At 44.5% G+C, this 27,934-nt stretch overlaps 1 protein-coding gene across 12 annotated transcripts in view; it reads right to left on the reverse strand.

The window, feature by feature from the left end:
• The window catches only part of CSMD2 (CUB and Sushi multiple domains 2), a 495,517-nt gene that overhangs the window by 128,216 nt on the left and 339,367 nt on the right, over nt 1-27,934 (reverse strand). For 11 of the 12 annotated variants that reach the window (XM_083511538.1, XM_083511534.1, XM_083511540.1 and 8 more), the window contains 8 exons: nt 24,796-25,122; nt 21,124-21,318; nt 15,545-15,683; nt 14,804-14,991; nt 12,863-13,051; nt 11,770-11,886; nt 2,773-2,988; nt 2,129-2,317 (listed from right to left, as the gene is read on the reverse strand). In XM_083511538.1, the coding sequence (XP_083367664.1) occupies nt 2,129-2,317; nt 2,773-2,988; nt 11,770-11,886; nt 12,863-13,051; nt 14,804-14,991; nt 15,545-15,683; nt 21,124-21,318; nt 24,796-25,122 (1,560 nt within the window). The remainder of the gene's footprint in view (nt 1-2,128; nt 2,318-2,772; nt 2,989-11,769; nt 11,887-12,862; nt 13,052-14,803; nt 14,992-15,544; nt 15,684-21,123; nt 21,319-24,795; nt 25,123-27,934) is intronic. The other variant, XM_083511539.1, reaches the window with a different exon arrangement.

Consider the following 27,934-nt stretch of genomic DNA (forward strand, 5'->3'; position numbering starts at 1 on the left):
AACACCTGGAGACTGAGAGGTAGTTGAGGGAAAAAATACTTCCTTAGCTAGATCTACTAATAGAGCCTCCTTGAGAAGGTGCAGTATATCTGGAGGAAATTCAGGAATTAACAATGCTGTCTTCTGAAGTAGAGGCTGCTTTTGGACAGTTGAGTAATGAGGTTGAAACACCAGATTCATGCTAGAGTGAGCTGCATGAACACATTAGCTCTGAGAGAGGTTTATGAGGAAATTCCTCTAAATTCAGCTGAGGAAGATTTCCCCTGTGAGATATTGAGCTGGTGAACTGCTTGCTCTCCTTCATCAGGGAGATATCCTGTTGTCCTCCTCTCCCTGTGTAGTGAGCACTCCTCAACCAAAGCAAGAGCAGAGCCTCCTGCTGACCTTCCATTGTAACATCCCCTGTAACTAGAGTACTTCCAGGAGGAGGGGAATTCATGGGCCTACCTGATCTGGCTCTGAGATGCAGGAGAAGCTGGCCAACTGGGAAGATCTGCCATAGCTGAGCTGAAAGTGGCAGGTGCTGCCATTGAATGTGGGGTGGCTGGTGTGCAGACAAGAGCCAAAACTTGAGTAGAAGCAGAGCTGGCTATAATAATGTCTAATGCCTTTACAGACTGCAATTTAGCTGCTTCTATTTGCTGAGGGGGGTGGGGAGTGTGGATTCCCCCCCTCTTCCTATTTAAGTACAGGCAAAGAAGCCCCTTGAACAAATCCATTGTTAGCTGATCGTTAACAAAAAAAAAATGTGGGAAAACTGGCTAACCTCCCACTGAGAGCTAACTACTAGCATTTTGAAAAGACTTAGTTGTACTGAGCAAAAGGATGGAAGGGAGGGGAATCCAGAGGCTATCGTGTCTGAAGTCAGAGTCCGTTGCAGATAAGCAAACTAACAATTGAATAGGCCTCAATTAATGAGCAGGAAAACACCAGAGCTGCGGAAGGAGAAGAACTGTGTGGCTGGATTGTAGCCTCCTGTAGAAAGTAGCCCACATATTTTGCTACACTCATTTAAGCCTCTAGTCTCACCCATCTTTTGCCTCTGATCCTGCCCACCACAGGTTTGTGACACCCAGAGAATTGATTATTAGACAACGAAGCCCTTCATCTGGAAAAAAAGAGCTCTATTGAAGACCATTAACCATAGTTTTTAGGTTCGCACAGAACAGGCAGCTCCGATAAAGCTCTGGCTTGTTCACCTGCTTCCATGATGGAAGGAACGAATCTTCCAGAAAGGGGCTTGGACCAGGTGCACACCACTTGTTCATGTTCTGGATTATTAAGTCAGGATTTGATCACAAGAATTCGCTGAGTTTTGCCACCATGGTTGGAGCTACCTATGCTTTCCAAGTCCTGATTTCACCTGCCTACGCTTAGGAAGAATGACAGTGCAGATGGAAAGCTGTTCTATTGTTTTTAACTGCATGTGATGACCCAGCTTTCTCCAGGTCTTTGCTTGTCCATAGATACATAGAATTGTAGAAGGGATCCTGAGGGTCATCTAGACCAACCCCTTCCAATGCAGGAATCTCAGCTAAAGCATACATCACAGATGTGCATAACCTCTGCTTAAAACATTTGATGGAAAATCTACCACCTTCCAAGGGAGTCCATTCCACTTTCTGACAGCTCTAGCTGTCAGAAAGTTCTTCCTAATGTTTAGTTGGAATCTCCTTTCTTGTAACTTGAAGCCATTGGTTTGGATTCTACCCTCCAGGGCAGGAGAACACAAGCTTGCGCCATCTTCCATGTGACAGCCCATTAGCTATTTGAAGATGGCTATCATACCCCGTCTCAGACTCCTCTTTTCCAGGCTAAGCATACCCAACTCCCTTGCCCATTCCTCATAAAGCTTGGTTTCCAGACCCTTGATCATCTTGGTCACCTTCCTCTGCACATGTTCCAGCTCCCTGTTGTCAGAGAAACTCCACACGTGGGTGGTGCAACAGAATGCAAGACAGATCCTCCTATATGTCTTTCACTTGCCTTGCCCTACCTTGTCCCTCCAATGCTTCCTGCTTGTTGGCACTGAGAAAGCCCACAACCCCACAGAGAACTAGCTATTTGCCCGTGTAACATTATGACATGGTAGATTGCCCAAGCAAAATTAAAGCACGTGACCACCTACCAACACACCTTGGCAGAGGCGAACTCCACACACGCCGTCTACCGCCCAGGCAGGTAATGCGAGAGACGCCCTCCAGCCGGTACCCAGGGAAGCAGGAGAAGGTTAAGACATCCCCCACACCAAACTGAAGGCCCTTGCGGATGCTGTAGACCGGCACTTCTGGCTCATCACAAGGCTCTAGGTCATATTCTGACAGACAGACAAAAAGCAGGCATGGCATTACTGAGCAAGCCAAGAGTTTTTCTTCTCCCACGATTCAAGGGCAGCCCCATGTAGAGCACATTGCTTTATTCTCCATAAGGATCCAACATTGCCCATTCCCACAAGGCTTTTCCTGCTTCCTGAGCTCTTAACTTAACTCCTTCATGTCACGTCAGAGCTGCAGGGGCAACAAATGTTCCTTTGAAAGATTAGTTGCCTGATTTTTGGTGACTGGAGGCATTTTGGACACACACACACACACACACACACACACACACAAAATAAAGTTGTAAGGATTGTGTAGTTGAGGAGGAAGCAGAAAAGGCCGTGTGTGTGTGTGTGTGTGTGTGTGTGTGTGTCAGACAGCCACATCAAAATATTTAGGAAGGTGGATAAATGCTGTAGGTTAGCTACCCTTGTTTTAAAGGAAAAAAAGTGCCTACCTGAAAAGGTGATGTTGAAGCCCTCATAAGAAATGGAGAAGTCTGAAATGAAACGGATTTGAGCGGAGAAGTTCCCGAAGAGGCCAGCGCTGAAAGGAGCAGGCAGGTGGGAGCCAGTGAGCTGTTTCAGTGGCTGGCTGAAGCTGCCATTCTCCGTGATCAGCAGGTAATCATGGCCACTCTCCAAGTGGAAGGTGTGGAAGGTGAAGAAGACACCTGTGGAGTGACACAAATGCAGGGAGGCACCCCAGTTCAAAGATATGCATCAAGAAACATGGTTGAGCAGCAGCAGCAGCAGCAGCATTAGAATTCACCATTGACTGAGCCACTGAGTTCCATGGCACTCAGCGTTTTTCAAAGAACCAGCTTTTCACTCCAAAAAGACGACAGCCAAGGCAGTCTAAGGAAAGTTTGCTTTTCTATTTTACTGTTTTGCATATTTTATTCTTATTATGGAACAGGACAAGGAGCTGGCCTCAAACACTGGAAACCTAAATGGGATATCGGGGATACGTAAAGGAAGTTAAGGCATCTGCAGGTTGGAGCTGCTGATTTGATTGGAGCAGCGCCTGCAATAAAGTTAATAAATAACAAAAATAGAAATAAAAATAAATGGGGACATTTCATCCTGTTTGTTCCTTATTTAGGGGCCTTTCTCACTTTTTGCTTTCAGTCATACGGATTAGAAACTTGACTTCTAAACAAATAGCAAACGATAATAGTGAGATACTCATGAACTATGCACTTTATATAACATCATGTGGAACCTGCACTCCTTTTCTACACTCATGTGTGGAATCACAGCTCACACAGAGCCCTGAACCCAGATGCAGCTGTGCTTTGTCGGGGGTGGGATTTGTATGTAGGTAAAAGCCTTGGGGCTTGAGAGGAGGTACAGTGGAGAAGCGGTACTGCACTGGGCCCAGAGTCAGAAGATGGCTCCGACTCTGAGATTTCATTCTCACTTCTTTCCTAAAAAGTTCTTTTTTAAAAAAGCAAGTCTCTAGGCCTTACCCAGGAAGTCCCATCTTTAGAGTTCAGACTCCCTGACTCCTTTTTTGAAGGCTATATTTTGGTCTGCCTTGATGCATGTGTCACTCTATGACTTTAGAAGTAGACATTAGAAAAGAGGTTGTCTGGCTCCCTGTGAAGGGACTCCACAGACAGAAGCTGTGTTTTTATCTTCCCTGGTAGAGAAAGCAAAAGGTGGCAGCACATACAGGAACACATGCTCTTTCCAACCGAGGTTCAATTTTACTTCTGTTCTGAGTGTGCAAACATTTTTTTAAAAAAAACATTCTAATGCAAATAAAGCCCACCATTAGGACCTCCATGTTGCAAGCAGAGGCAGCTGGGGTTGAGAAAGCGTTGGTTGCATCAGCCCTGCAAAATTGTGCAGTGTTGCTGGTGGAGGGCTGAGAGAAAAAAACCCTGCAGTATAGTTCAGTGTTTTTATCTGGTCTCATGTCATATTGGGTTGGGGGTTTTTTTGGGGGGGGGTGAGGCAGCTGGGGAGATATTAAGCAGATTATAGCAGCAATGTGGGAGGAGTGATTTACTGCTTTCCCACCCCTGGGAAAAACAAGGGGCTCCTTGGGGGGTGGATTGGTGCTGCTGGTATAAATGCCTAAGTGAGTATGCCCATTTCAAAGGCTCAGATTTTTTATTTTATTTTTTGCTAGAAAAAGGAGAAAAAAAGCAAAGCAAAGCAAAGGGAAGGGTGGCTGTTTGACCCATGCTCATAACATCGCTGTAATTACGCATTATAAATAAATAACCACTACAAATGCTCTTAGGATACACTGTTTGCTTTTTAACAATTTATGCTTCAATTTATCCAAGCACGGCCATCTGAACCTTAGTTGCTGTAAATCTGAAATCTCTTTTGACATATACGCCTGCCACCTCTGAATATGGCAAATGCCATGCCTGGTCTTGTGCCTTTAATAGCTGTGCGTCAGGCAGAAATTCAACAGACGAAGCCTTTTTTATTTTTAGTATGGAGGTACAGTTATGGGGGAAAGCTTCACCTCCTGAGATTCAGTCTGTCAGACACGTTATTTGCATGTAGTTGCTGACATATTTTGGGGCCTTCCAGCCATCTATGAAAAAGGGTACAAATGCACACATGGCAAACAACATATGCAAATTTGCATCCGCTTTTGCGAATGGCGTTGGGGGGTGGGAATTGCATTCAGTGTATTGGATCTAGAAAAATCCTCTTGACATCTCTAGAATTAAACTAAGTGAGACTTCTTTCTGGGTAAATTTGCCGTGGATCAGGCAGTGTGCTTCTCTTTGGGAAACCCCATAGAGAGAGGTCCCTGAGCTCAAAGGCTGCTGGAAGAAATGCTCTATAATGTTGCCAGTGCATCATCATGGCAACTGAGATGCATGATAGAAACGTAGTCAGTAATGTTTCACAACTGTTTACATACATTATATCACTCATTCTTACAACAATCCTGTAGTTGGGAGGCTCAGGGAGAGATTGCGGCTTGCCTAAGGCCCTGAGTGAGTTTAGGGTCATATCAACATTTGAACTAGGGATGTCCTGATTTGCAGCTTATTCCCTTATTCCCAGTTCATCACAGATCAAAGCATGCTGAAAAGGGCATTCTGGTCACACACCAGGGCTGTGGAGTTGGCTGACACACTTAGCAGCTTGTCATTAAGCGATATACAGGGAAGTAACAACTGAACAATACTGTATGTTCATTCTGAACATACACTGTGGTGAAGGGTGCAGACAAAAGCACTCTGCACATGACCCAAGGCATTCCCTTCTTTATTTACTTATATTTCACATGTTCAGAGAGCGACCACTGGCATTAAAAACAGGTCCAACATTCCTTGCTGAAACTGAGCTTTGCTTTTTATTCTTAGCAAACCTGGGTCCTGCCAGACAAATTGGTCGAGCTGGATTCTGAGCTATCTAATCTCTTACAAATATACTGGGATTTCTTTCTTTCTTTCTGATGCATTTTAATGTCTTAAAAATAGATTTATTTTTAAACTGTAATTTTACAGCTCATTAGTCCATAATGCAGATAAGTTCTCTTGGCCACACAGAAAAGAGATTAAAAGCACAGAGAATCACAGCTGGGAGGCGAACATGGGGGAAAGTCTTATCTCTACGGTGCTAAAACATGAGTAAAACCTTGGACTGAGCCAAAGCCACTCACGGTCGGTACAAAAAATGATCAACTGTGCCAAATACATCTCCCCCGCCCCAACGCTCCTTAAGAATTATCCATCTGCATACTGAGATTGTCAGTTGTTGTCGGTGCCCTCCATGATACCATGTAGAAATATCTGATTGGTTATGCAGTACAGCGACATCCTCATATTCACTCTGTATCTGACTGGCTTGGATCACCTGCATGACTGCTCTAGGAAGCATTGCTCTTACTCATATTGCCCACATTTACCCTCACTGACAACACTGTGCAGCAGGATCTGATAGGCTAGGGAGTGTTATGATGGTACCTCAGTCACTACAAAATATGTGACTTGGGATTGGGAAAGGGAGAGAAGCAGCAGTTGTGGGTGGAGGCTACCAGTGCTAAAGCAGAAGCTTGCAAAAGCAAGTTATGGCTTACGAGGACAGTGTGAAAACGTAGGCTCTGGGAGAGGAGCTTGCAAATACTTTGCACCTTCCTGGTCTCTCTCTCTCTTTTTACTCCCATACCACACTGTGCTAAGCCAATATTAGCATGCTATCCAAACTAGAACTTGTGGTTCAGCTCTCTCTTCATTAACAATGAGGTATAGCCAATAGCATAGAGCTGTCCTGCTGTTTGCCCCTCAACAGGTGGTATTCAGTGGCATATTGCCTCTCATTCTGGAGGTAATATATAGCTATGAGGACTAGGAACCTTTGATGAATAATTGTCCTGTCCGAGCCCTACAAGAATGCATCTATGCTATTCTCCCATCACTCCTTTGCAAGAACTTCATGCTTATAATTGACTTGGGGGGATCAAGATGCCAAGGGTCGATTTCACCCATCATTTTAACTGTTGCCAGCCAGATGGTTTTGGGAAGCTCACGAGGTATGAAAGCAATAGCCTGCCCTTGTCAATTCTCTTATGTTACCTGGTATTCAAAGGTATACTACCTATGAAAATGGAAGCTCCATGAATTAATTGCTAATAGATCAATGTATTAATTTTTCTGATCCTTAAAAAAAAAACCACTTGAGTGAGAGCCATGACCCCTATTTTAGGGTAATACTACTTAATTATCTGCTTCCACTGATTTACCTTGCCAATCAATTTGGAGAACTGCTTTCCGGTGAAGTGGGGTTTCCATTTGGCTGCGCCAAGTGTCTGAATCACCTAGGCCCAGCTAATCATGTGGCTTCTTCCTGTCTGATATTAATGACGCATTCAGCTTAGAAACTGTCATCATGGCCAGCCCCAGATATACATAACGAACTAAAAGCACATCTGGAAGAGGAGCCCTTGTGCCAGTGCCACCAGCTTGCTATGTTGTCCTCCACTAACAGAAGACTCCAGTTCTGAAGTCTTAGTGAAACCACATTCTCCTCTGCTCCATTAAAGTCAAGGACTATTAAAGGAAACTGGGCCCTTGCAAATGAAGAGGCTCTTTTCATCAAAGGCAGATGAGCTAGTAACTGAGAGCTGCAAGTCCTGTTGAAAGCTCAGTTTTGAGGATGATCCCTGCTGAAGCAACCTCTGAGCTCTGCGGTCATGAAGCTTCCAGCCAGAGCCCTGCATGGAGCTGTCCAGGGTGCTACATGGCCTTGCCTCCCCTATTGCTGAGGACATCACTCAAAGCAGAACACTACTTAAGGGTGAAGATTCCTTGCCTGGGGATAAAAACCTGTTTCTTATCATATTGGGTTGAAACCAACAGTGTTCTGTCTTCCAATAGTGGCTCCCTGTGAAGCGCTGCATTCCTTCTTAGGGATTGATCAGTGCCTGGGGACCTTTGTGATCAAAAAAACATTCAGCGGTAGCAAGGAGGAGGGGGCAGCTAGCTGTAAAGCAACCATGTATAGGAAGAAAAGCTGGCAGCCTCAAAGCTTTGATAGCACAGGATTTAAAAGGCTAGCAACTTAATTCCAATGGATAACAGAAAGCACCGTGCTTAGCTTTAGGTTGGTAAGAAGGAGAGTTTGCTTTCTTAGTTTTCAAAGGCAGCCATGGCTACATTTGCAAGGTTGGATCAGAGACGTCAAGATCCTTGATATGCAAATGGGCATGATTCTGCTGTACCTCCCAGAGACCATGAGACATCAAACCTCTCTGACAGTCTGTGCAAGTCAAGCTGGGTGGGTGGGTGGGGGGAGATGGGGAGACAGAAAGACTAAGCAAGCAGGTAAAAACCCCAAGTCAAAAAGCAAGACTATGGCCCTAGGAAAATGTGTGCGGGAGGGGAGGGGATCTATGTGTTAGAGCCTTCTTCAGACTCAGAGGGGAAAAGGAGAATACCTGCCTCTGTGTCAAAAACTGGGCAGTGGAAGCCTGTGGAGGTTGGTGCACAGCTCCCCTGTATGGTGAGCAGGCAGGATTGCAGTTTTTAATATCTCCCTAGTAGGTAAAGCATTTCCAGGTACTAGAATGAGTCTGTCCATCCAGATTGGCTAGTGTATCTCTGGCCCCTTTTAAGGCTCTGAGAATCCGCCTGAAGGCTAAAGGCCCCACCCTGCACTAATTCCTTCTCACTGCATTGTTTGTCAAAATCACGTTATTTTCTCAGGAAAACAAGCACACCTAGATAGGCAGGTTTTGTTATTTCTGAAAACTCAATAAACACTTCTTTAAAAAGTAACCGGCAGCAACACACACTATTGAAAACAGAAGAGAGAATGTCACGAAGGCCCACCAGCTGCAACTGCATGGAAGCCTTAGCAAGTGCATCCGTGTGAACAGGGGCCTCATGCCCACAGACATCTGTACTGCATGCAGAAACACTAGAGGGAAGGAGGCTGACATTTACAGCATGGGAGGAGAGACTACATAGCCCACCCCTCTTCCCACCCACCCCCTTTGTGTCCCAGGTGAATTGATGAGTAGAATGCTTGAATAAGAACTGAATGTCTCAAAAGCTGGAAGAGAAAAACAGAAAAAAGTCCCTTGCAAATAGCAGGATTTCTCCCACATCTGGGATCATGTTTCATCAACTAATAAACACATCAGATACAAAGTCAAGGGTTGTGGCAGAGCCAGGAAGCGTCCCTTGCTGTTCTTGGCTGGGGTGACATCGTGGCTGGAGGATAGGTCAATGGAGCTATCAGTCAATCAGCAGAGGAGAGGAGGGATGGAGTGTATTGGACTAAATGTTGATTAAGTTTGCTGGTGGAACAACAGGCCAATGGACAGATCCTCATGTCAACAGCCCAGCAAATGGAGCTGTGGGGAAAACACCGAAATTACTTCTGCAACTGGGTGAAACACTGACCCGTATTATTACATTGGGAGTGGGGGAAATGTTCTGATTGTTTTGGAAAAAAAACCCCCAGCAATATTGTACTTTATTTCACCCTCTTCATGGGTGAGGTCCAAGTGAATTGCCCACATTCTCTCTATCCTGCCCTTCCCCCCAGGGCCTGGCTCTCCTCAACAAGAGGGACTAATAAAACCTTCCTCTTCAGGCTGAGACGTTGCCTGAGCAGCAATCATCATTGCTGGCCTCTTGCTACTGGATTCTGCTTTCCCTCTCAACACCCGTCTCTGACCTTGGTGTGAACTCCTGGCTCCTACTCAATGGCTGCCTGCAGCTCAGCTCTGACAGATTGTCTGGCAGTACAAAGCTTCAGGATTAGCTGGCCTGATATGAATAATTCCAGGAGACTGGCTTTCTCCCATGGCCCTGTCAACAGAGCAGGACCTTCTGATTGCTGCACTTCATGGTATGATCTGCTCTGCCCTAACAATGGGATTCAGGCAGGGATGGGGAACCTGTGGCCCTCCAGATGTGGTCAGGCTATAACTCTCATCATCCAAGACCACTGGCCATTCTACCTGTGGCTCATGGGAATAGGAAGCCAACAACAGTTTGAGGGTCACAGGTTCCACACCCCCGGATTAAGGTGAGCTGCCCCTTCCCAATTCTGGTGGGCCTTTATACTCCTTAGCACAGACTCATGCACTGGAAGGTACCAAAAGGCACAAGACACCCCAGAAACTGCTTAAGCCAAACTTTCCCATGGGATGAGAACCTTCCCTGCTAGGTATGTCATGGACTCCAGTTCCTGCTCTTCAATGCAGGTGAGGGCAGGTGGATAGGTGAAAGAGTACTTGGATTCAGGATCAAGGACTGGCCCTTAAAGGTCCTCCTCTCCCAAGTCAGGGATGGAGTTGGGGCCATGGAAAGCTGGTTTGGGTCAGTTTTGAGCTCAGATGTCCTTGGAACAAGTGATCAGCTTTCCACTGACCTGTCCAAGGTCCTGAAAACTCTGTATCTGACTGCCTTCAATATTTATCCTGTGTTTGTGCTCCTGGATTTGAGTAACAAACTGGACTCTTGCCTGCACTGCCAGTTCCTGCCCCCTTCGTGAGCTTCTGATTCCATCTGCCTCCCAAGGGCTTTTGAATGATCCTTGGGATATGACAGCTTACACCAACCATATCGGCTCCACTATTCATAATTCTCTCTGGCTCCCTAAGGCTGATACAAAAGACCCCACAGCCTTTCCCAAAATGAACAATTTCAAGCAAAGGTGTCCTGGGATCCACATCACATGGCCCCACACGGCTTGCAGACACTGCTCACGTAGGGTGGTCGGAAGCCGCTCTTTGATCTTCAGGAAAACAAGGAGCTGCACAAATTACATCTTACGGGAGAGTGTCAGGCTCTGTGTGCTGCACGTTAAGCATAGCAGTAGGATAATGGGAAGCCTCTCATCAGAAGAGAGAATCCAGGGCTGAGTGGATTAATGAAGAGTGGATTGCTCCTGCTCTGTGGGGTACCTTGCACAGTGTGTAACGCCTGCACTAATGCGTTGCGCTTTTCAGTGACTGGTTTATCTGCCTTAATACAATTGGCATCACAGAACTGATTGATAGTGGCTCCCATTGTGCTGGTATCTAGCAGAACTCAAAGAGCAGAGCTGCTGAATGCAGCTCAAAATTAATGTGCACTTATGTGCCTGATTTCCTCTCTCTTTCCCCTTTTAAAAATCTGGCTGTTTGCAGCAGCATTTCTTCAAGTCCCAACTTTGTCCCAAATCAGCATGAATTAGCAGAGGAACCAGCAAATCCTGTGCAGCTGAGGAACTGCATTGAGGGCAGGGTGTGCTAGTGTGGCCTGCAGCAGATTAATACCACAGCCAGAGGGATACAGGGGAAAGGCAGAGGTTATGTAGCCCAGGACTGCACCCCATCACAGGGGAAAGATGATTAGAAGCAAAGCAGTGAGGAGGTCATGAAAACAGTGTTGGAAGATTGCAAAAATTAAAAAAAAGCAGGAAATGCCTGCCTATCTATTGCAGTTCCACATTCCATTCCACTTCAGCACGGTGACAAACTGAGGAACTAGGAAATAGGAGAGAGTTTGGTTCTTGATTGAGAGGCATGCCACAAAAGACAGGGAGCAGGTATGGAGCTCCTTGCTTCATGCTGTCTTTGAGTACATCCTTTCATTTTCTCATAATACAAGGGAAACTACTATCCTTTCAGTTTTATCATTCACAGAGGTACTATCAGTATCACCATATTTATAATTGCTACAGTGCATTTCAAAGCTAATACATTACCTGACAACTATTACAACAGCATTGTTTTATTAGTATTTCCATACTGCAGAAGTAGGCAGTAGGCTGTGCTGGGACTTAAACCACAGAGGGATGTACCTTTTGCACTATGTTACTCCAAAGTAAGTTTTTAGTCTTTCCACTTCATGGTAACTTCAGAAAATGTGGTGGAGGGACACCTCCCTGCTCTGAGGATCAACTGGAGACCCACAAAGCTAGATCCTTTCTTTCCACCGCCCGTGGGACAAAAGGTGGGAGCATGTCATGTGAGTTACCTTTGCCGTGAGAAGCTTCTATAATCCAAGTGCAGTTCAAATTGTTGGGGTAGAAATCCGGGAAGCCTGGAGAAAGCACGGTGCCACTGGAACCACGGATGTAGCCTCCACAGAGAGCTGTGATCAAGCAAGGGAAGAAGAGGAGACATTAAAAGCCAGAGCTCTCAGAGGTGGGGAGGGAGGAGCAGTTGCTTAGCAAAGACCCAAGCACCTTCCCAGCTGCTGCCTGGTTTTCAGCCTTGCTTGGGCTAGGCAGCCTGATGCTGTTGGACAGCCTTTATGACAATTTAGCAGTACTGAAGGCACCTGCTTGAATTGTTCCACTGACCGAAGTCGTTGTGTGGGCACATGTGGGGTAAGGCGATCTCATAGGTGGCCCCTGACGCTGCCCTGTTTTCCCATCCTCTCTCAGCTAATTTTGGTTTACTTCCACCTTACTTTCATGAGGTTTTAAAGTGTCCACTCACCCCAATTTTCTATTCATATTAGGCAGGCACCTTCTCTGCACTCTTTTCAGCACCTGCTAAAAACGTTTTTTTTTGTTTTTTTTGTTTACACACGTCTACCCAGGTATGCAGAAAGCTGGCCGGTGTTTTAATCTGTTTTTAGCTCATCATTTAATTTAATTATTTTTCAGTGTTTTAAAACCTGCTCTTAACTGCTTCTACTGATCATTTTGTTGTTTTGTGGCCTCCCAGCCAGAGAGGAAAGCAACAGAGAGTCAACAGAGTGCTGGCACCTTCTCTGATGCAAGTGCTTCTGGTTTAGTATGTATAATCCATGACTGGGCCTGACAGCAATACTCTGATCCACTCTGAACCCTGGCCTCATCCCCTAAAGAGTCAGCATACTTGAATTAGATAATCCTAATTCCCTAAGGTTTACATAAATAAGAATTGGTTATGGTAACAAGCGGAATAAAGAAAACAGCAAAAGAGAAGAGAAACATAGAAGCTATTTTGGAAACAAGGCTATGAGCCATTTTACTTCATGGAGAGCAGGAGAGAAGGATGGATGGGGCCAATAGTGTAGTGCTCTGTTGTTATTATTCTTTAAGCCCAGACTTTTTAGCTTTTCAACACTCAGCTCTTACCCTCACAGCTAGGAAGAGGCCTGCTCCACTGAAAATTAGGTTCGCACTCCAAAGCTTCACTGTCACTCAAGGTGTAGCCTGCGTCACAGCTGAAGGTCACCAAGGCCCCCACATAGAAATCGTCCCCATGTCGTTGCCCACTGACAGGAATCCCTGGGTCCAGGCAGTGGTCCGATTGGAGTTTTACCGCTGCAAAGAACACAGAGGGAGAGGTTTGGCTGCTGGTCCTGGGCACATATTTGGCCATTGAAAGCATTAAATGCTACATTTATACTTATTTATTTGCAGATTTATAAGCAACTTCACAACCCAAAAATACTAGAGTGATAACAAAATAAGAGAAACACTTAAGTTTAATTGGATATCACATTGTCTTAAATTTACTTGCTTATCACATTGACTCAGCTTCAAGGTATTTGGAAGCAGAAGTGGGGGTGGGGAGAGAATCACACCTCACGAGATAGACATAACTCTGCACAATAAGCAGGGATGGCCCACCCTGTTTCACCACCTGAAGCAAAATAGGGATTGCTGCCTCCTGGGCCGCCCTGCTGCACCCCAGTTCCACAGTACTTGGCGGGAACCTGAGTCCTCCTCAAAGTATGGCTGTTCTCTCGGCTTTTCCATCTGAGGGTAGGGAATATGAGCAGAAATGCTACATGCTGGAACCCCTCCTTCTGGTAGGTGGAAGTGCTGGGATGGGCAGAGTGCTGCCTCTTGCACTTCCGCCACTCGAGGTGGGAGCTTACACCCTGTGTCATGGGCTGGCTGGCTCTGTCAATAGGTAATGATTTTAGGACTCTGTCTTGGGCTGCAATCCTCTGTACATTTACTTGGAATTAAATCCCATTAAACTCAACGGATTTACTTTTGCATCATGTTGGGCTGCCAGCTGATCTTTAAGGGGACAGGGTGCACTTTGGATATGAGGTTGCTTTCATTCTGATCTGGTAATGTAACAGGCAATGGGAAAAAAAGGCCTGAAACTATGCAAGGGAAACACAATACAAATTGGGGTGGGAGAAGTGATCAGTTACATATCATTGCATAGCGTTTAAGGACTGAAAACAACAATAATTGTGAATTATATTTGCTGCAATTCCTGCATTGCAGGGGGTTGACCTAAATGACTCTTGGGGTCCCTACCAGTTTTAAAACTCTATGATCATATTTGTTGGGTTGAATTCTGCTCCAGAAGCAAACACTGGAAATTTCATTCTTTCATTTCTGTTTCTGCCAAAATTCTCCAACATCTTTAGATATAGGTTTATATATAAAGCTGTCCTGACATTTCATTTCAAGTTTCTGCAAAATGTTTCACTTGTTTGTTGGGGAGTGTTGAAACTTAAATCAAAGAGGGGAGCCAGCTAGTGAGAGATGGATCGTTCCTGATGTAAATTTGAGCAGGACAGATTATTTTTGTGAGATGCTTACTTGACATCCTCAAAATAATATAGACTGAATCTGGTTTGGAATCAGTTTTCCCCAGCCTGGAACTCACCAGATATTATGAACTACAGCTTCCCATCATCCCAGCTGACATGGCCAATGGTCAGGGATGATGGCAATTGTAGTCCAAAAAAGAAAAAAAGGAGGGCATCTGGCTAAGGAAGACTGATCTAGAAAACTATGATGAAAGATGATATCATCACCACATGACTGGACCCAGGAGCCAAAGAATCTACAAAATATTCCCTGGAAGCCTCCATCACACTCTCATTTCCATTCAGCACTAAGTCCCCACCCTACACCAAGCTTTATTTCTGAGTCCCCAAAATACAGGCTGTGACTGACACTAAAGAATTTCAAGGTCTTCTAACATTTGGTATCAATAGTGCAAACCAAGCAAAGAAGATGAAGGGGGGAACATATTCCAGACAGTTATAAGGACTAATTTTATGACACTGGTGAGGGCGTAATTGCCTGCATTTCCTGACTTACTTTCATAGCGGATTTGAAAGCCGACATCAGAGTGGCTCTTGTCAGTTGTGAAGAGGAGGTAAAGGAAGTTGCTGGTGCTAATGAGGAACTGGGGGACCTGAGTGCCGTCATAGACGCCTATCAAGGGTGACGAGTAGGACTTGCCATCGCGCACTTCCAGTGTGTCATAATTCACCTCCGTTTTAAATCTGCAATGGGGCGAGAGAAGTGCCTGTAAAAACAACAACTCCCTGTATCCCCATTTGTCCATCCCTTTCTTTTAAACCAGGGTTGCAGAATATTTTTCAGCTGATGGAGCCTCATGAGCCGCTTTCTGGGGCCTGTGTGCCAGTAGGGGCAAGGGCCAAAGACGAAAGTGGGAGGACCCACAGATACAAATCCTGTACAATAGGCTGCATTCCAACCCCACAAAAGGCAGGTGTTCACCCACCCACCCCATACCAGGCTTGATTCCTGGCATCTCCAGGTTGGGCAGCGAAAGAAACCCATTTGAAATGCCGGAGAACCACTGTCTGCCAGTGTAGACAAGACTGACCTAAATGGAACTATGGTCTGACTTGGTATAAGGAAGCTTTGTATGTTCTTAAAGGGGTGAAAGTTCATTTGAAACAGAACATTCCAAGGATTTCAAGCTTGCCACAGTTCTCATGTATCTGGCAACCACACTGTTTTAGTTTATTCTAAAATTTATTTTTGCATTTTGAAAGTGATTTGGTTGGAATAAATCATAATAGCACCCACCTGTCAAATGTAATTTTGATAGGGTATCCTGGTTGAGCTTCTATGACCCACGCGCAGTTCAGAGAATCCTTGTAGAATCCAGGCCAGCCAGGAGACAAGATCATTCCACTTGGAGAGGTCAGATGGCCACCACATGGAGCTGTCCGCATGTGGGGAGGGGAGCAAAAATACAAATGTTAGGCCAATAGATCAGTGCCAGCTGCACACCCACCTTTATGCCCCTCCTCCACCTCACAGTAGGCTCCCAATAACCGCTATTCACTTTCAACCGCAAATGCCCAGAACAGCCCCACATTTTCATATACCATCATACCAAAGGGGATTCTGGAGAGGAAAAGTGGTGGCTGTCAACAGGCCGCCTCTCAGAATAACCTTGGCAGAAGTAAGGCCACACCTTAAATTCTCCCTTACAATTGCATGGCCTGCAATGGTGCAGTAAAATGGGACGGCATTTTAGCCCTCTCTAACCACACATTATATACACAGTATGTACAAAACTACACCAAAGTCATTTAGTTTGAATTGTTCTGAAGAGGAGGGAAATTCTGCTGGATCAACTTCTTAGCCTGCATCTGACAAGCTGTATTTCTTCCAAAGTTTCCCCTTTCATGCTTGTGTTAAGGGACAGGGACCCATCCTCACCTGATCTTCCTAACACTTCAGAAGAAGGGTAACCCTTCTACAAGTATCTGGTTAAACATGTGGGGGCTTAATATGGGGGGCATTCAAGACTCACCCCCAATGTCCCCCAGTGTCACTCCATATGCAAAGATCAGAAGTGGAGTTGGTAAACAGGGATGTTGGAGGTGGGCCACCCCATTTTAAGCTCACGTGAAATCTTCAGTATTGGGTTACGACAGAAAAACCTTAAAACAGTAATAGAGCAATCCAAACTCTCTTTGTGCCAGGTTGGTTTGTGCATGGAATGAGCAGAAGTGTCGATCCACCAGGGCAGAGCTCTCCCTTTCATTTGCCAAATGGAGCATTCCAGGCATAGGGAGAAGGCAATCCATTGGATCTTGAGTTGACCCCACTCCTGTCACATGATGGCATCAGTTATGGTTGTTGTACTAGCTCCAGCTGGCGTTCCCTCCCCCTGCCTTCTGCCCCCATCTGGCATGGTTAGCAGAACTGCAGATATGTTATAGGTTAATCTTTGAGTGGTTCCTGGGTCTACTGATTCACACTTTATTTACCATGCTACATGGATCAAAACTCTCCAGTGGCTCAGGACTGGAGACCTGGTGCCCTCTAGATGTCCCATTTGCTCTAGTAAGCATTGGCAATGGTGAAGGATGATGGGAGTTGTAGTCCAGAAGCACCTGGAGGGCACCAGATTGTTGCTCCTGCTTTAACTATTCTGTCAGGAATGGAACGTGGAAGACAGAAGTGCCTGGTGTGCTCTGGTCCATGGGGTCACAAAGAGTCGGAAACGACTAAACGACAACAACAGGAATGGAACAATTGGAAAGGCAGCACCTCTGCCACATAGTGAGCCCACAAAAGGATGCTTCTCTTCCCAATATAAGAAAACAGGAAGCAGCTGTACACTGAGCCAGACCATGGGTCCATTGAGTTCATTACTATCTGTGCTGAGTGGCAGAGAGTTTTCCAGGGTTTCAGAAAGGGAACATTCCTTGTTCTACCTGCAGAGAGGCAGTGAGGTGTACATGTGAAGGATTTAGGAAATATCCCTATAAGAGTGTTCATATAGTTTCAGAGAAGCGTGGTGTAGTGGTTAGTGTGTCAGACGAGGACCTGGGAGGCCAGGGTTCAAATCCCCACTTGACCATGAAGCTGATGGGTGGTCCTGGGGCAGTCACTGCCTCTCAGACTAGCCTGTCTCACAGGGCTATTGTGGTGTCTAAATGAGGAGAGGGAGAACCATACATGCAACCTTGATCTCTTTGAAGAAGAATGTGGGATACAGATGACTAAATAAATCAACAAATAAATAGCCACATTCATAGCTCTTCCCCATATTAAGGACATAGGAAACTGTCTTATCCTAAGCCAGACTCTTGGCCCATCTAGCTCAGAACTGCCTGCACTGACTGGCAGCAGCTTTCCAGGGTTTCAGCCAATAGGTCTCTCTCCCAGACCTGCCTGGAGATACCAGAGATCGCAGCTGGGAACTCCTGCATGCAAAGTTAGTCTTTCCCCAAAGGCAGAAACCTATAAACTTTGAGGTGGGCCCACCTAAGTGATTCTGCATTTTTGTGAAACCTCACCAGAGACATTTCAGTAATCTTAACATTTTGGCTGATCTTGATTTTTCTCTTGATGAGGACAGTCCAAATGAAATTCAAATTTTATTGGCCGGTGGGATGTGCATGGAATCAGATGACAAGTTGGGGGTGCCTAGAATATATATGAGGGGTGGGGAATCACTCATCTTATTGAAGCTCCTCTAGCCTCTACTGAAATTCCCAGATGGGTGGTGTAAGGAACAGCTTCCAAATTCTATACAGGTTTCCTTTTAGCTTTTGTAGAAACCCGGGATAATTTTTGGTGGCTACGCTATCCTCTCTCCCGACGGAATCTCAATCAACCTTGCTGGTTCTCTCTGCTGATTTTTTTATTCAAATGTCAAACAGCACTTTAAATATTCTAGACAGACTTCTCCCCTCTTACTTAATTAAAAAAAGGAAGCTAATTAGGACTCACATTTAATTGAGCTCACACTGGAGGGCGAGTCAAAGGCGAGTCAACGAGATGGGCGATAAAGGAGTACACGTTAATATTGGTGGGGTTATCAAAGCTTCCCAGAGATGAAAAGCAGTTTTAATTTTTTCGAAATATATTATTCATTTCCCCCCGCCACTTAAAGAGAAAGTGAGGAGGTAGGTGTATGCAATAATATACCAAAGGCAGTGATGGGAGGAGGGGGAGTGAAAATTCACATTAAGTGAATTAAAGTAATTAAAATGAGTAAACAAATAAAGCCACAGGCATTTTCTGACAGTATTGCTGGTATTCTGGAATAGAAATGAAAGAGAAGAGAGCAAAACAACAAAATCCGTCATTCCAGTAACTGGATGAGAACTACCTCTTCTCTGGCAAGCTATCACAGTATGACCCACTGATGCAGTTCATCATCTGAGACCTCAGATAATTGCCTGGCGCTTCCTGGCATTCCAAAATGTGGAGGGTGGAGCATGTCTACTTCATCCTGCCAAATGGTAGGGCCGGCTCTGTTCTCATTAAATCAGGCATGGGCAACATGGGGACCTCCCGATGTTGCTGGACCACAACTGCCCTAATCCCCAACCACAAACCATGCTGGCTGGGGCTGATGGGTGTCTGGAGGACCATGAGTATAAGGTGCACTAATTATGTAGAAAGGTTAAAGCAGCTTACAGCTAAGCAAGGGTTAAATGCAGGAAAGTTTCTGTGTTTCTAAAATGTGTTGCTAATGGGCAGCAACACAGATGGGTTTGGTGGGCCTTTGTAGTACTTTTTTTTTTTTTGCTCCTGTTGCACCCCCTTTAGTTATTGACTTGTTCTGGTACTATGGAGCAAGGACAGATCCCTCCATGCATCAGGGTATGGTTCCTAATGAGCCTCCCACACTTTGTGATGTTGCCCATTGACATTAAAGACTCGGAGAACCAATTACTAGAATTATTTCTCAAGAATTTGGCACATCTGTATTCAAACGATTGCAAAGATATCACGCACTGGCATCTTTCTCAGAGAATAAAGGGCAGGCGAAAGCCTTTAAATTTGTAACAAGTTATTTTCATTTCACTTGGTTTTCCTGTAACAGAAAATGTTAAGGCTCACAGAGCAGCTTGCCGGAGCAGGGGTATGTTCTATCAGAGACTTTAATTTGCTATCACTTTAACAGCTCTTTCTTTCTTTCTTTCCTAAATTGTATGCCTGCAATGCAGAGTGATGGATCACAAGATATCTAACTTCAACATGCCAAAAGCTATAAGCTTCAGATATGTCCTAAGGCCATTGATAAGCTTCAGATCCATCCCTTGAACAAATCCCTGAAAACTTTACTCTGGGAGCGGCAGCCATGTACATCCAGACACTGAGGGTTGTATCCAATGCCCCTCCTACTCAGAGTAGACCCACTGAAATGAATGAACATGAACAAGTTAGGTCTATTAATTTTCACACTCTGTGTGTTGGTGTGAATATCAAGCTCTGGAATAGTGCACAACTATTCTTAAAGGGCCAGAAGGTAAACACTCTTACTCAATTAACCAGAAAGATAAGAAAAGGGTACATTCACCCCAACAGTTTATTAATGTGAAGACTAAGGCTTTCTGTATACTACCACTGCAAAGTTGGCACTGTGGACCAGGAATGGAGCTTCCCTATGCTGCCCTCTAAAGTGTGGATGGGGCTCTTTTAGCTGCATAAGGAGCTACACTCAGAGAAGGAATTCACTATTACTATATAGGATGTTCTGCGTGCATATGTTAGACTATCCAACGTGCAATTTTCAAAGATGGATTAGATATTGGTGATTGCCAGCTAATTACACCAAACTTGCTGCATCTGCCTCCATTTTGGCCTATCTCTGCCCCTGTGTCAACCTTTTGTGACTGCTAAAAGGTAATGGTAAAGGGACCCCTGACCATTAGGTCCAGTCATGACTGACTCTGGGGTTGAGGCGCTCATCTCACTTTATTGGCTGAGGGAGCCGGCATACAGCTTCCGGGTCATGTGGCCAGCATGACTAAGCCGCTTCTGGCGAACCAGAGAAGTACACGGAAACACTGTTTGCCTTCCCGCCGGAGCGGTACCTGTTTATCTACTTGCACTTTGACATGCTTTCAAACTGCTAGGTTGGCAGGAGCAGGGACCGAGCAATGGGAGCTCACCCTGTTGCTGGGATTTGAACTGCCGACCTTTTGATCTGCAAGTCCTAGGCTTTGTGGTTTAATCCACAGTGCCACCTGTGTCCCTTTGTGACTGCTAGGCCTCTGTAATTGTTAGCCATATCAAGTGGGCCCTGAGGGTAGAAAGTCTGAGGACACCTGTACTGCTGTCATTTTCTACTGATCCATCTTTGGGAATGGCTAAATTTCCTTGTTTCCTTGTGGCAAGGACCTGCATAGCTCCGTTTCTGTCATATGAAGTAAACACATCTGTTCTGGAGATAGTCTCACAGCTTTCCCACTTAGAATTTGCTATAAATAGAGACGTCTGTTTTCTTTTATAGTTTTCTCTTCCCACTTCCATATGCCTCTTACAATTTGTTTTACTCATTTGCTGCATGAAGGGGGTGGGAATCACATGCATGGGTGCATTTAAAATAAATCCATATTTTAAATGCAATTTCTCCCAAAATACACATTTCCAAATGTATCTTCTTCTCAAAGTACACATTTTTATACACCTTTTATTTCAAAAGACACATTTTGAATTGCATTTTGAAAAGGCTTTTGAGCAAAATAAAACACTTGGGAAGTGTGAACGCCATCAGAGAAACAAGTTCAAATCCACACCCAGGTGAGTCTGTACTGGAAGAGGCAAATGTCAAACTCCTCCAGGCCCCCAATCAAATACCCCAATCTGTACCGCAATCAAGAACATGGCATGCCAGTTTGGCAGCTCACCTTCACATCTAAGCACAGAGTTGTCCCACACCACGTTGCCTTCCTTCAAGACGCAGGTGATGGTCTCCGAGCCATGTGTCCTGATGAATCCCTCATCACACAGGAAGGACACTGAACTGCCAAGCTGCAGACTGTCACCGAAACGCTTGCCGTTAACGGGTACACCCGGGTCAGGGCACTCGTTGTGTCTGAAGGCTGGAAGGAAGCAACAAGATGGCAGATGAACAAAAGCATTTCCCTTCCGGTGGAAGTGCAAATAACCAACAGCTTATAGGCAGTCTATATTCATGGATCTTTCTGCAGTAACAAACCAGTCTGTTATCCTGGACCCAATACTAGCCCTGTAAGCCACTGAAAGAGACTTACATCCCATCCTTGTTCGCAAGGAGCTGCTAGCTGTGCTGCTGGCTACAGCCAGACTCGAAATCGCTAAACAGTGAAAGTCTGCATTAGGTTCATCTAGGATGGTTTGAGAGGGTGTGGGATGCTGCCTTGTCTGAGTGTTTAACCCACCAAACAAGAGTTGTAAGAGGGGTGGTAAATCAAGACCATTTTGGTGTTGTAGGGTTTCTGTTTACAGTGGTACCTCAGAAGTCGAAAGCCTTGCAAGTTGAATGTTTTGGCTCCCGAACGCCGCAAACCGGGAAGTGAGTGTTCTGGTTTGCGAATGTTCTTTGGAACCCAAACGTCTGACGCGGGTTCCATGGCTTCTGATTGAGTGCAGGAGATTCTTGCTGCGCCTTGGTTTCTGAACATTTTGGAAGTCAAATGGACTTCTGGAATGGATTCTGTTTGACTTCCAAGGTACTACTGTATATGCTTTATAAATTAAAATAGAAGGCTGCATCACACATGCTTCTATGTGGCAAGGCTACCTTATCAATATTTGACTCTTTCTTCCAAAATGTCCTTTTGTTGAATCTAGGCTCCCATCAGCCCTGAATATTGGCCATGGGAATATTGGTCAGCTGATGGGAGTTCAAAACAACTGGAAGGTACTGGGTTAGCCACATCTGTGTTAACTGAATGGTTTTCAGGGGCAGCCCCATGCAGAGTTTGTTACAGTCATCTAATCTGAGAATAATTCCAGAAAATGACCCCTGTGACACAGCTCAAACAGCAAACTACATTCACATTTTCTGTATGTTTTGGATGGAGATGTGCAGGCCCAACCCTCCTCCTTAGTAAATTTTACTGGGCTTAGTATAGCTTTGCTGACTTCCCTGAAAAATTCAGACTTTTCACCTGGCTTCCTATATACAGTCGTACCTAGGTTCTCAAATGGAATCAGTTCCGAAAGGCCATTCAACTTCCAAAAACGTTTGAAAACCAAGGAGTGGCTTCCAGTTGGCTGCAGGGGCTTTCTGCACTCAGTTGGAACCCGTGGAACCCGTGTCGGATGTTTGGCTTCCAAAAAAGATTCACAAACCAGAACACCCACTTCCGGGTTTGTGGCGTTTGGAAGCCAAAACATCTCAATCACAAGGGGTTCGAGAACCAAGTTATGAGTGTAGATGCTTAGGAAACTGACTTTGGTGCTGGGAATTGTAGTTCTGTGAGGGGCACACTGCAGTCCCAATTAGCAGAGACTGCCTATGCACCATACATTTAAAGAACATATAAAAATGTATAGTGCATATACATCCTCTGTTAATACATTACCAAACTATTTCTCCACCTCTTTAAATTTGCAGCAGCAACTGCTTTGCTGACTAACATCCAGAGAGCAACCGCTCAATCCATGATGTGACCCAGAATAACCCCTCTGTTCCCAGTGGGGTGAACAAATTCCACATCCACACTTCTAAACATTAGGCATTAAGCCCCTGGCAACCTCCCCCCACAAAAACCCCCAACAGGTTAGGTGACTTTGATGAACCTGTCCCCTAATCTAGCCCAGCAAATTATTTTTAATAATAGCCGGTTTGCAGTTGCCAACCAGAAATACCATTAATTTTGCAGAGCTGTTAACCACTGTTATAACAAAGGTCGTTCATCACTCCTGCCAAGCCAATGTAATCGTGTTCTTTAGAAAATTATAGGAGAGCGCGTGAGAGCACATTGCTTTGGGAAGCTGGCATTCATGGCTCAAATTTAAGAGGACCCAAAAATATTTCCTGCTCTGTTATTCTATGCAACAAAGTTTATCCTTTCATTTATGTAGTGCTTGGCGGTTCTGAGGGTATACTCAAAGCAAGTACAGTACATCGGGGCCATGTTAATTCAAAAAGTAATATTTGGGGCACTAAATAAATAGGCAATGAATATCCAGGGTCTCCAGAAGTGAAAAATCACATATTTGCAGACTGCTGCTAAGTATCCTTGAATAAAGTGACAGGTTTCCAAACATTTATGGATCCACACACAAAAATGAAGAAAAAGAAGAAAGGAAGCTGAGGTCACATCCACAATACACATTTAAAGCAACCTGAAGCCACTTTAAGCAGCCACGGCATCCCCACAAGATTTTTTTGGGGAGCTGTAGTTTGTTAAGAGTGCAACCCACTGAAGCAATCACAATCAAGAGAATTAATATGGATAGACAATGGGCAACCTACAGAGACTTGTTGGACCTTTCAGGAAGTGAACCCAGACTGAAATCAATGGAAGATTTAAGGAACCACATTATAGATTGGTTACAGTATTACCAGTTACCAGTACATGATATGTTTAAACAAGATAAGAAAAATGGGTTTTGGGACCAAAACTCACAATTTGAGAGTTATTACAGAATAAGGATACATTACTCTCTAAAATGTATAAATTATTATTGGAATGGGAAACAAAGGACGAACTAGTTAAAGCATCAATGACACACAGGGCAATGGACATAGGGCATAACATAGATCTAAATCTCTGGGAGAAACTTAGGAAGAATGATTTGAAATTTACTGCATGCTATACACTGAAAGAGAAATAAATGAAAATGATTCATAGATGGTATTTAACCCCAAGCAGACTGGCTAAGATGCATAAAGTAGAATCAGATTTGTGTTGGAAGTATAAAGAAATGGTGGGAACTTTTTTTCATATGTGGTGGGCATGTAAAAAAGTTAAAGAATATTGGGAAATGATTTCTAATGAGATGAAAAAAAATGTTTAAAACAACTTTCCCAAAAAGAGCGGAGACATTTCTGTTAGGAATAGTTCAGACAGAGGTTCCCAAGTGCCAGAAAAACTTATTTATGTATGCAACAACGGTAGCCCGGGTCTTGTTAGCCCAAAAATGGAAAGTGAGGGAGGTCCCAGGTAAAGATATTTGGCAATTGAAGATGATAGAATATGCGAAATTAGCTGGTCCAACATATAGAATAAGAGAGCAAAAAGAACATGTATTTAAAGAGGAGTGGAAAACTGAGTATATGGAAAATAATTGTGCATAGTTGAAAATGCTGGCAGCATTAAGGTAAATTCAACAGTATAAAAACACTTGAGTGATGTAAGATTGGAGACCCTGAATAAAATGGTTATAGTAAAATATGCAGGAATGGTGGATAAGGAAGGGGAAGGAGGTCACTGAATGTATGGTTCTATGTACGATATTTATTTTGAGATGTAAAATTGAAAACTTAATAAAAACAATTTAAAAAACCCAAAGGCTGCAACCCTGAATAAAGGGGGGGGGAGAGAGACCCTTCAGTCCACACAACATGGACATGTTTGCCCACTTACTGGTAAATGTGATATTGAAGCCTCGCTTTTCGGTGGAGTGGTCAGTCTGAAATTCCAGCCTGGCGACATGGCCACTGCTGGTCAGAGAAGATGGCAGCTGACTCCCAGAGAATGTTCCCAAGACAGGCGATTCAGCTGTCCCACCATCCTTGATAGCCAGGAAGTCAAACTGGGGCTCCACGTCAAAATCATTAAAGGCCAAATGGATCCGGCTTTCAGGTTTTGCAATGATTAACCAAACGCAGTGCAGGCTGCTGCCATATTCCTCCGGGTAGTTTGGAGAGAGAACGATGCCAGATGACGTGGTGAAGTTGAAGAAGCAGGAAACTGCAACAAAAGAGTGCAAGTGAAGGTTGGTGTCAGTTAGGCATTGGCAAATCTGTCAATTTCAGTTCCTTGCAGTTTTCCATTCTTAATTTCAGTTCTCCACATTTCCACATTGGTTTGAGATTTTTTGGAAAAAATGTCCTGCTGTGAAAATTCATCAGCATTTTAGTATGAGTTTGTCCTACGATGCATGCATTTGTAGGCAATTTCTCCTGCTGTGGAAATCTCAAATAAATTTCCTCTAATGCAATTAATTTTTGTATTTTTTTGATAATATATGCATTTTACTGCACACCTTACCCTAGTTCATGCATTCTGGTACGAATCACTTGGCTGGAGGACAGCACTGCAAAATTAGGAGGGTGGATTTTGAATGATGGGTGTGTTTTTTTAGTTCATGTATTGTTTTAGAAAGTGCACTTTAACAAATCCCCCCCACCCCTTTCCTAATGTCAGACAAGCCATAATGCATCAAACTGGTTTGACTTTTTGTTTTTTAATTTATAATATTTTTTAGTTGCCCTTTATCTAAAGAACTCAGAGTTTTGTACAAAAGTGTAAATAGAAACCAATTCAAGTTCCAATTTTAAACCAGGAAAACACCTGTAACAAAATATAAGGGGGGGGGACCAAATGTAAAACGGAAGCAACCAAAGCACAAATTGAAACAAACAAAAAATGTTGAGGAAGGTATTAATATTGCACTGAAAACCTTGGAGTGCTGGTGCCAGCATAAATACTCAGGGAAGGGATTCCAAAGCTGGGGAGCCATAGCTAAAAATACCCTCTGCCTTGTAGAAACAGAAGGCAGCTCAGCTAAACAGGTGACAGACTTCTGAACGTGAGATTTTGGGGAGGGGAGAAAGAGGGGGAGTCATACAAACTAATAATCTCTCAGTATTACAAAGGCAATATAAGGAAAGGGGGAAAGAAAGGGGGGGCAGAAGAAAATTGGCTGCCTCTGCATCAACGCAATAAGCAGCTTAGAAATTAAATATAAAATAAAATAAAATGAAGGAAAACGTGGCAATATTATTATTCACTTATCCTCTCTCTCTCTTATGTACCTCATTAGCTATGCTGCTAAAATTCTGTCTTGCAGCTGGGTCTTAAAATATATATATATAAATAAAGTTATAACGTGTGTGTGAGAGAGAGAAAGAGAGAGACACACACACAGAGAGAACAAGAACGAGAACCTTTCATGTTCTGGGCCAAGTTCAAAGTGCTGTTTTTGACTTATTGAGCCTTTTGTGGCTCAGGATCCCAATACCCCAATGACTCCCCATTTGAATGGAGCCAGATAACAGGGTTCAGGGGCAGTGTCCTTAAACTAACAGCATCAGGCAATTCAGGACTACATCTCTCTCTCTCTCTCTCTCTCTCTCTCTCTCTCTGTGTGTGTGTGTGTGTGTGATGTGTGGCAGTGCATTTAACTGCCAGTTGTAGTACTAAGTTGTGCTGCTACCTTAGCTCATAGGAACATATAAGCTTCCTTGACAGAGCCAGTAGGAATGGGTGAATCTGTCAGTTTTGGGTTCTCTGTTTCTCATTTTTTCCTATCTTAAGTTCAGTTATCCACACTTTGACAGCATCTTTCAATTTTTTTTAAAAAAAAGTCTTCTTGACAAATCACCAACATTTTAGTGCTCATTTTTGCCAATATGCATATGTTTGTATGCAATTTCACCTATTCTTACATATAGTAAGTATGTAACAGCGTTGCCATGCTGCAGTTTGCGTAGCTGTCAACAGGTGGTGCTGCTGTAAACTATGGCGTGACAACAAACTGAGCTCTCAGAGCTGGTGGGTTATTTCAGCAGTGTTGGAGAGTGAGGAGGGACAGCCGGGGTTAGTGAGTGAATGGGCAGTCCAGGCTGGCAAACTGGTTGCCCAGGTAAGCGGTTAGGGTAGGCGGCCCCAGGAAAGCCACAGAGGAGCAGTCAGGACAGACTGAAGCAGCTCCCCAACATCTGTCCTGCACTGCTGCTGCTGCTGCTGCCCTCCTCACACCTACTGTCAGTCGAGCTGTAAGGGGACGGGAGGTGGTTCAGACAAGCTGTAAATATTGTGTGCAGTGGCAGTGGCTCTGGACAGTTTCACATGGAGTGTTTCTCAGGCCTAGCTGTGGATGGTGTGGATTGAACTTGGGAACATCTGCATGCAGTCCCTTCCTAAGGACACTGTCTCATACTGAATCAAACCACTGGCTCATCTGGATCAGAACTATCTATACTAACTGGTGGCAGCTCTTCAGGGTTTTCCTCAGTCCTTCCTGGGAATGTTGGGGATTGAACACAATACCTTTTGCAAATGAAGCAGATGTTCTACCACTGAGCCACAGCCTCTTCCCCTGGTATAACCATTCTGCATACAGTCAACTCTCTGCTTACATAGGGATTACGTTCCAGGGATAGCACATGAAGCCAAAATTGTGTATAGTCAAATCACACTCCACCTCTACCTCTGAATGCTCTTTCAAGGTACTGAATACTCTCCCTGCACCTGCAAATGCTCTCCCAAGGTGAGTGCAGTGGCAGGTGGGATTGCTATTGTCCCCTCCCCCAGGATGCCAGCCCCCTTTTTATTTTTATGTTTTTCGGCCAAGTAAGTAAAGCTGAATTTGCACAAGTTAAATGTGTGTAAGTTGTGAGTCAACTGTATTTGTCAATAAGCTCAAAATGCCACAAGCCTCCACTGACCTCCTTCCAAAGGAAACTAATATCAGGTAAGCATGACATCCCTGGAACACCTCCCTGCTTAAATCGGGGCAAGCAGAACTCAAAAGTCACCCAATTCATGAGGCCTAATT

Source organism: Podarcis liolepis (genome assembly GCF_965112155.1).
Source record: "Podarcis liolepis genome assembly, chromosome: 7".
Taxonomy (NCBI): domain Eukaryota; kingdom Metazoa; phylum Chordata; class Lepidosauria; order Squamata; family Lacertidae; genus Podarcis; species Podarcis liolepis.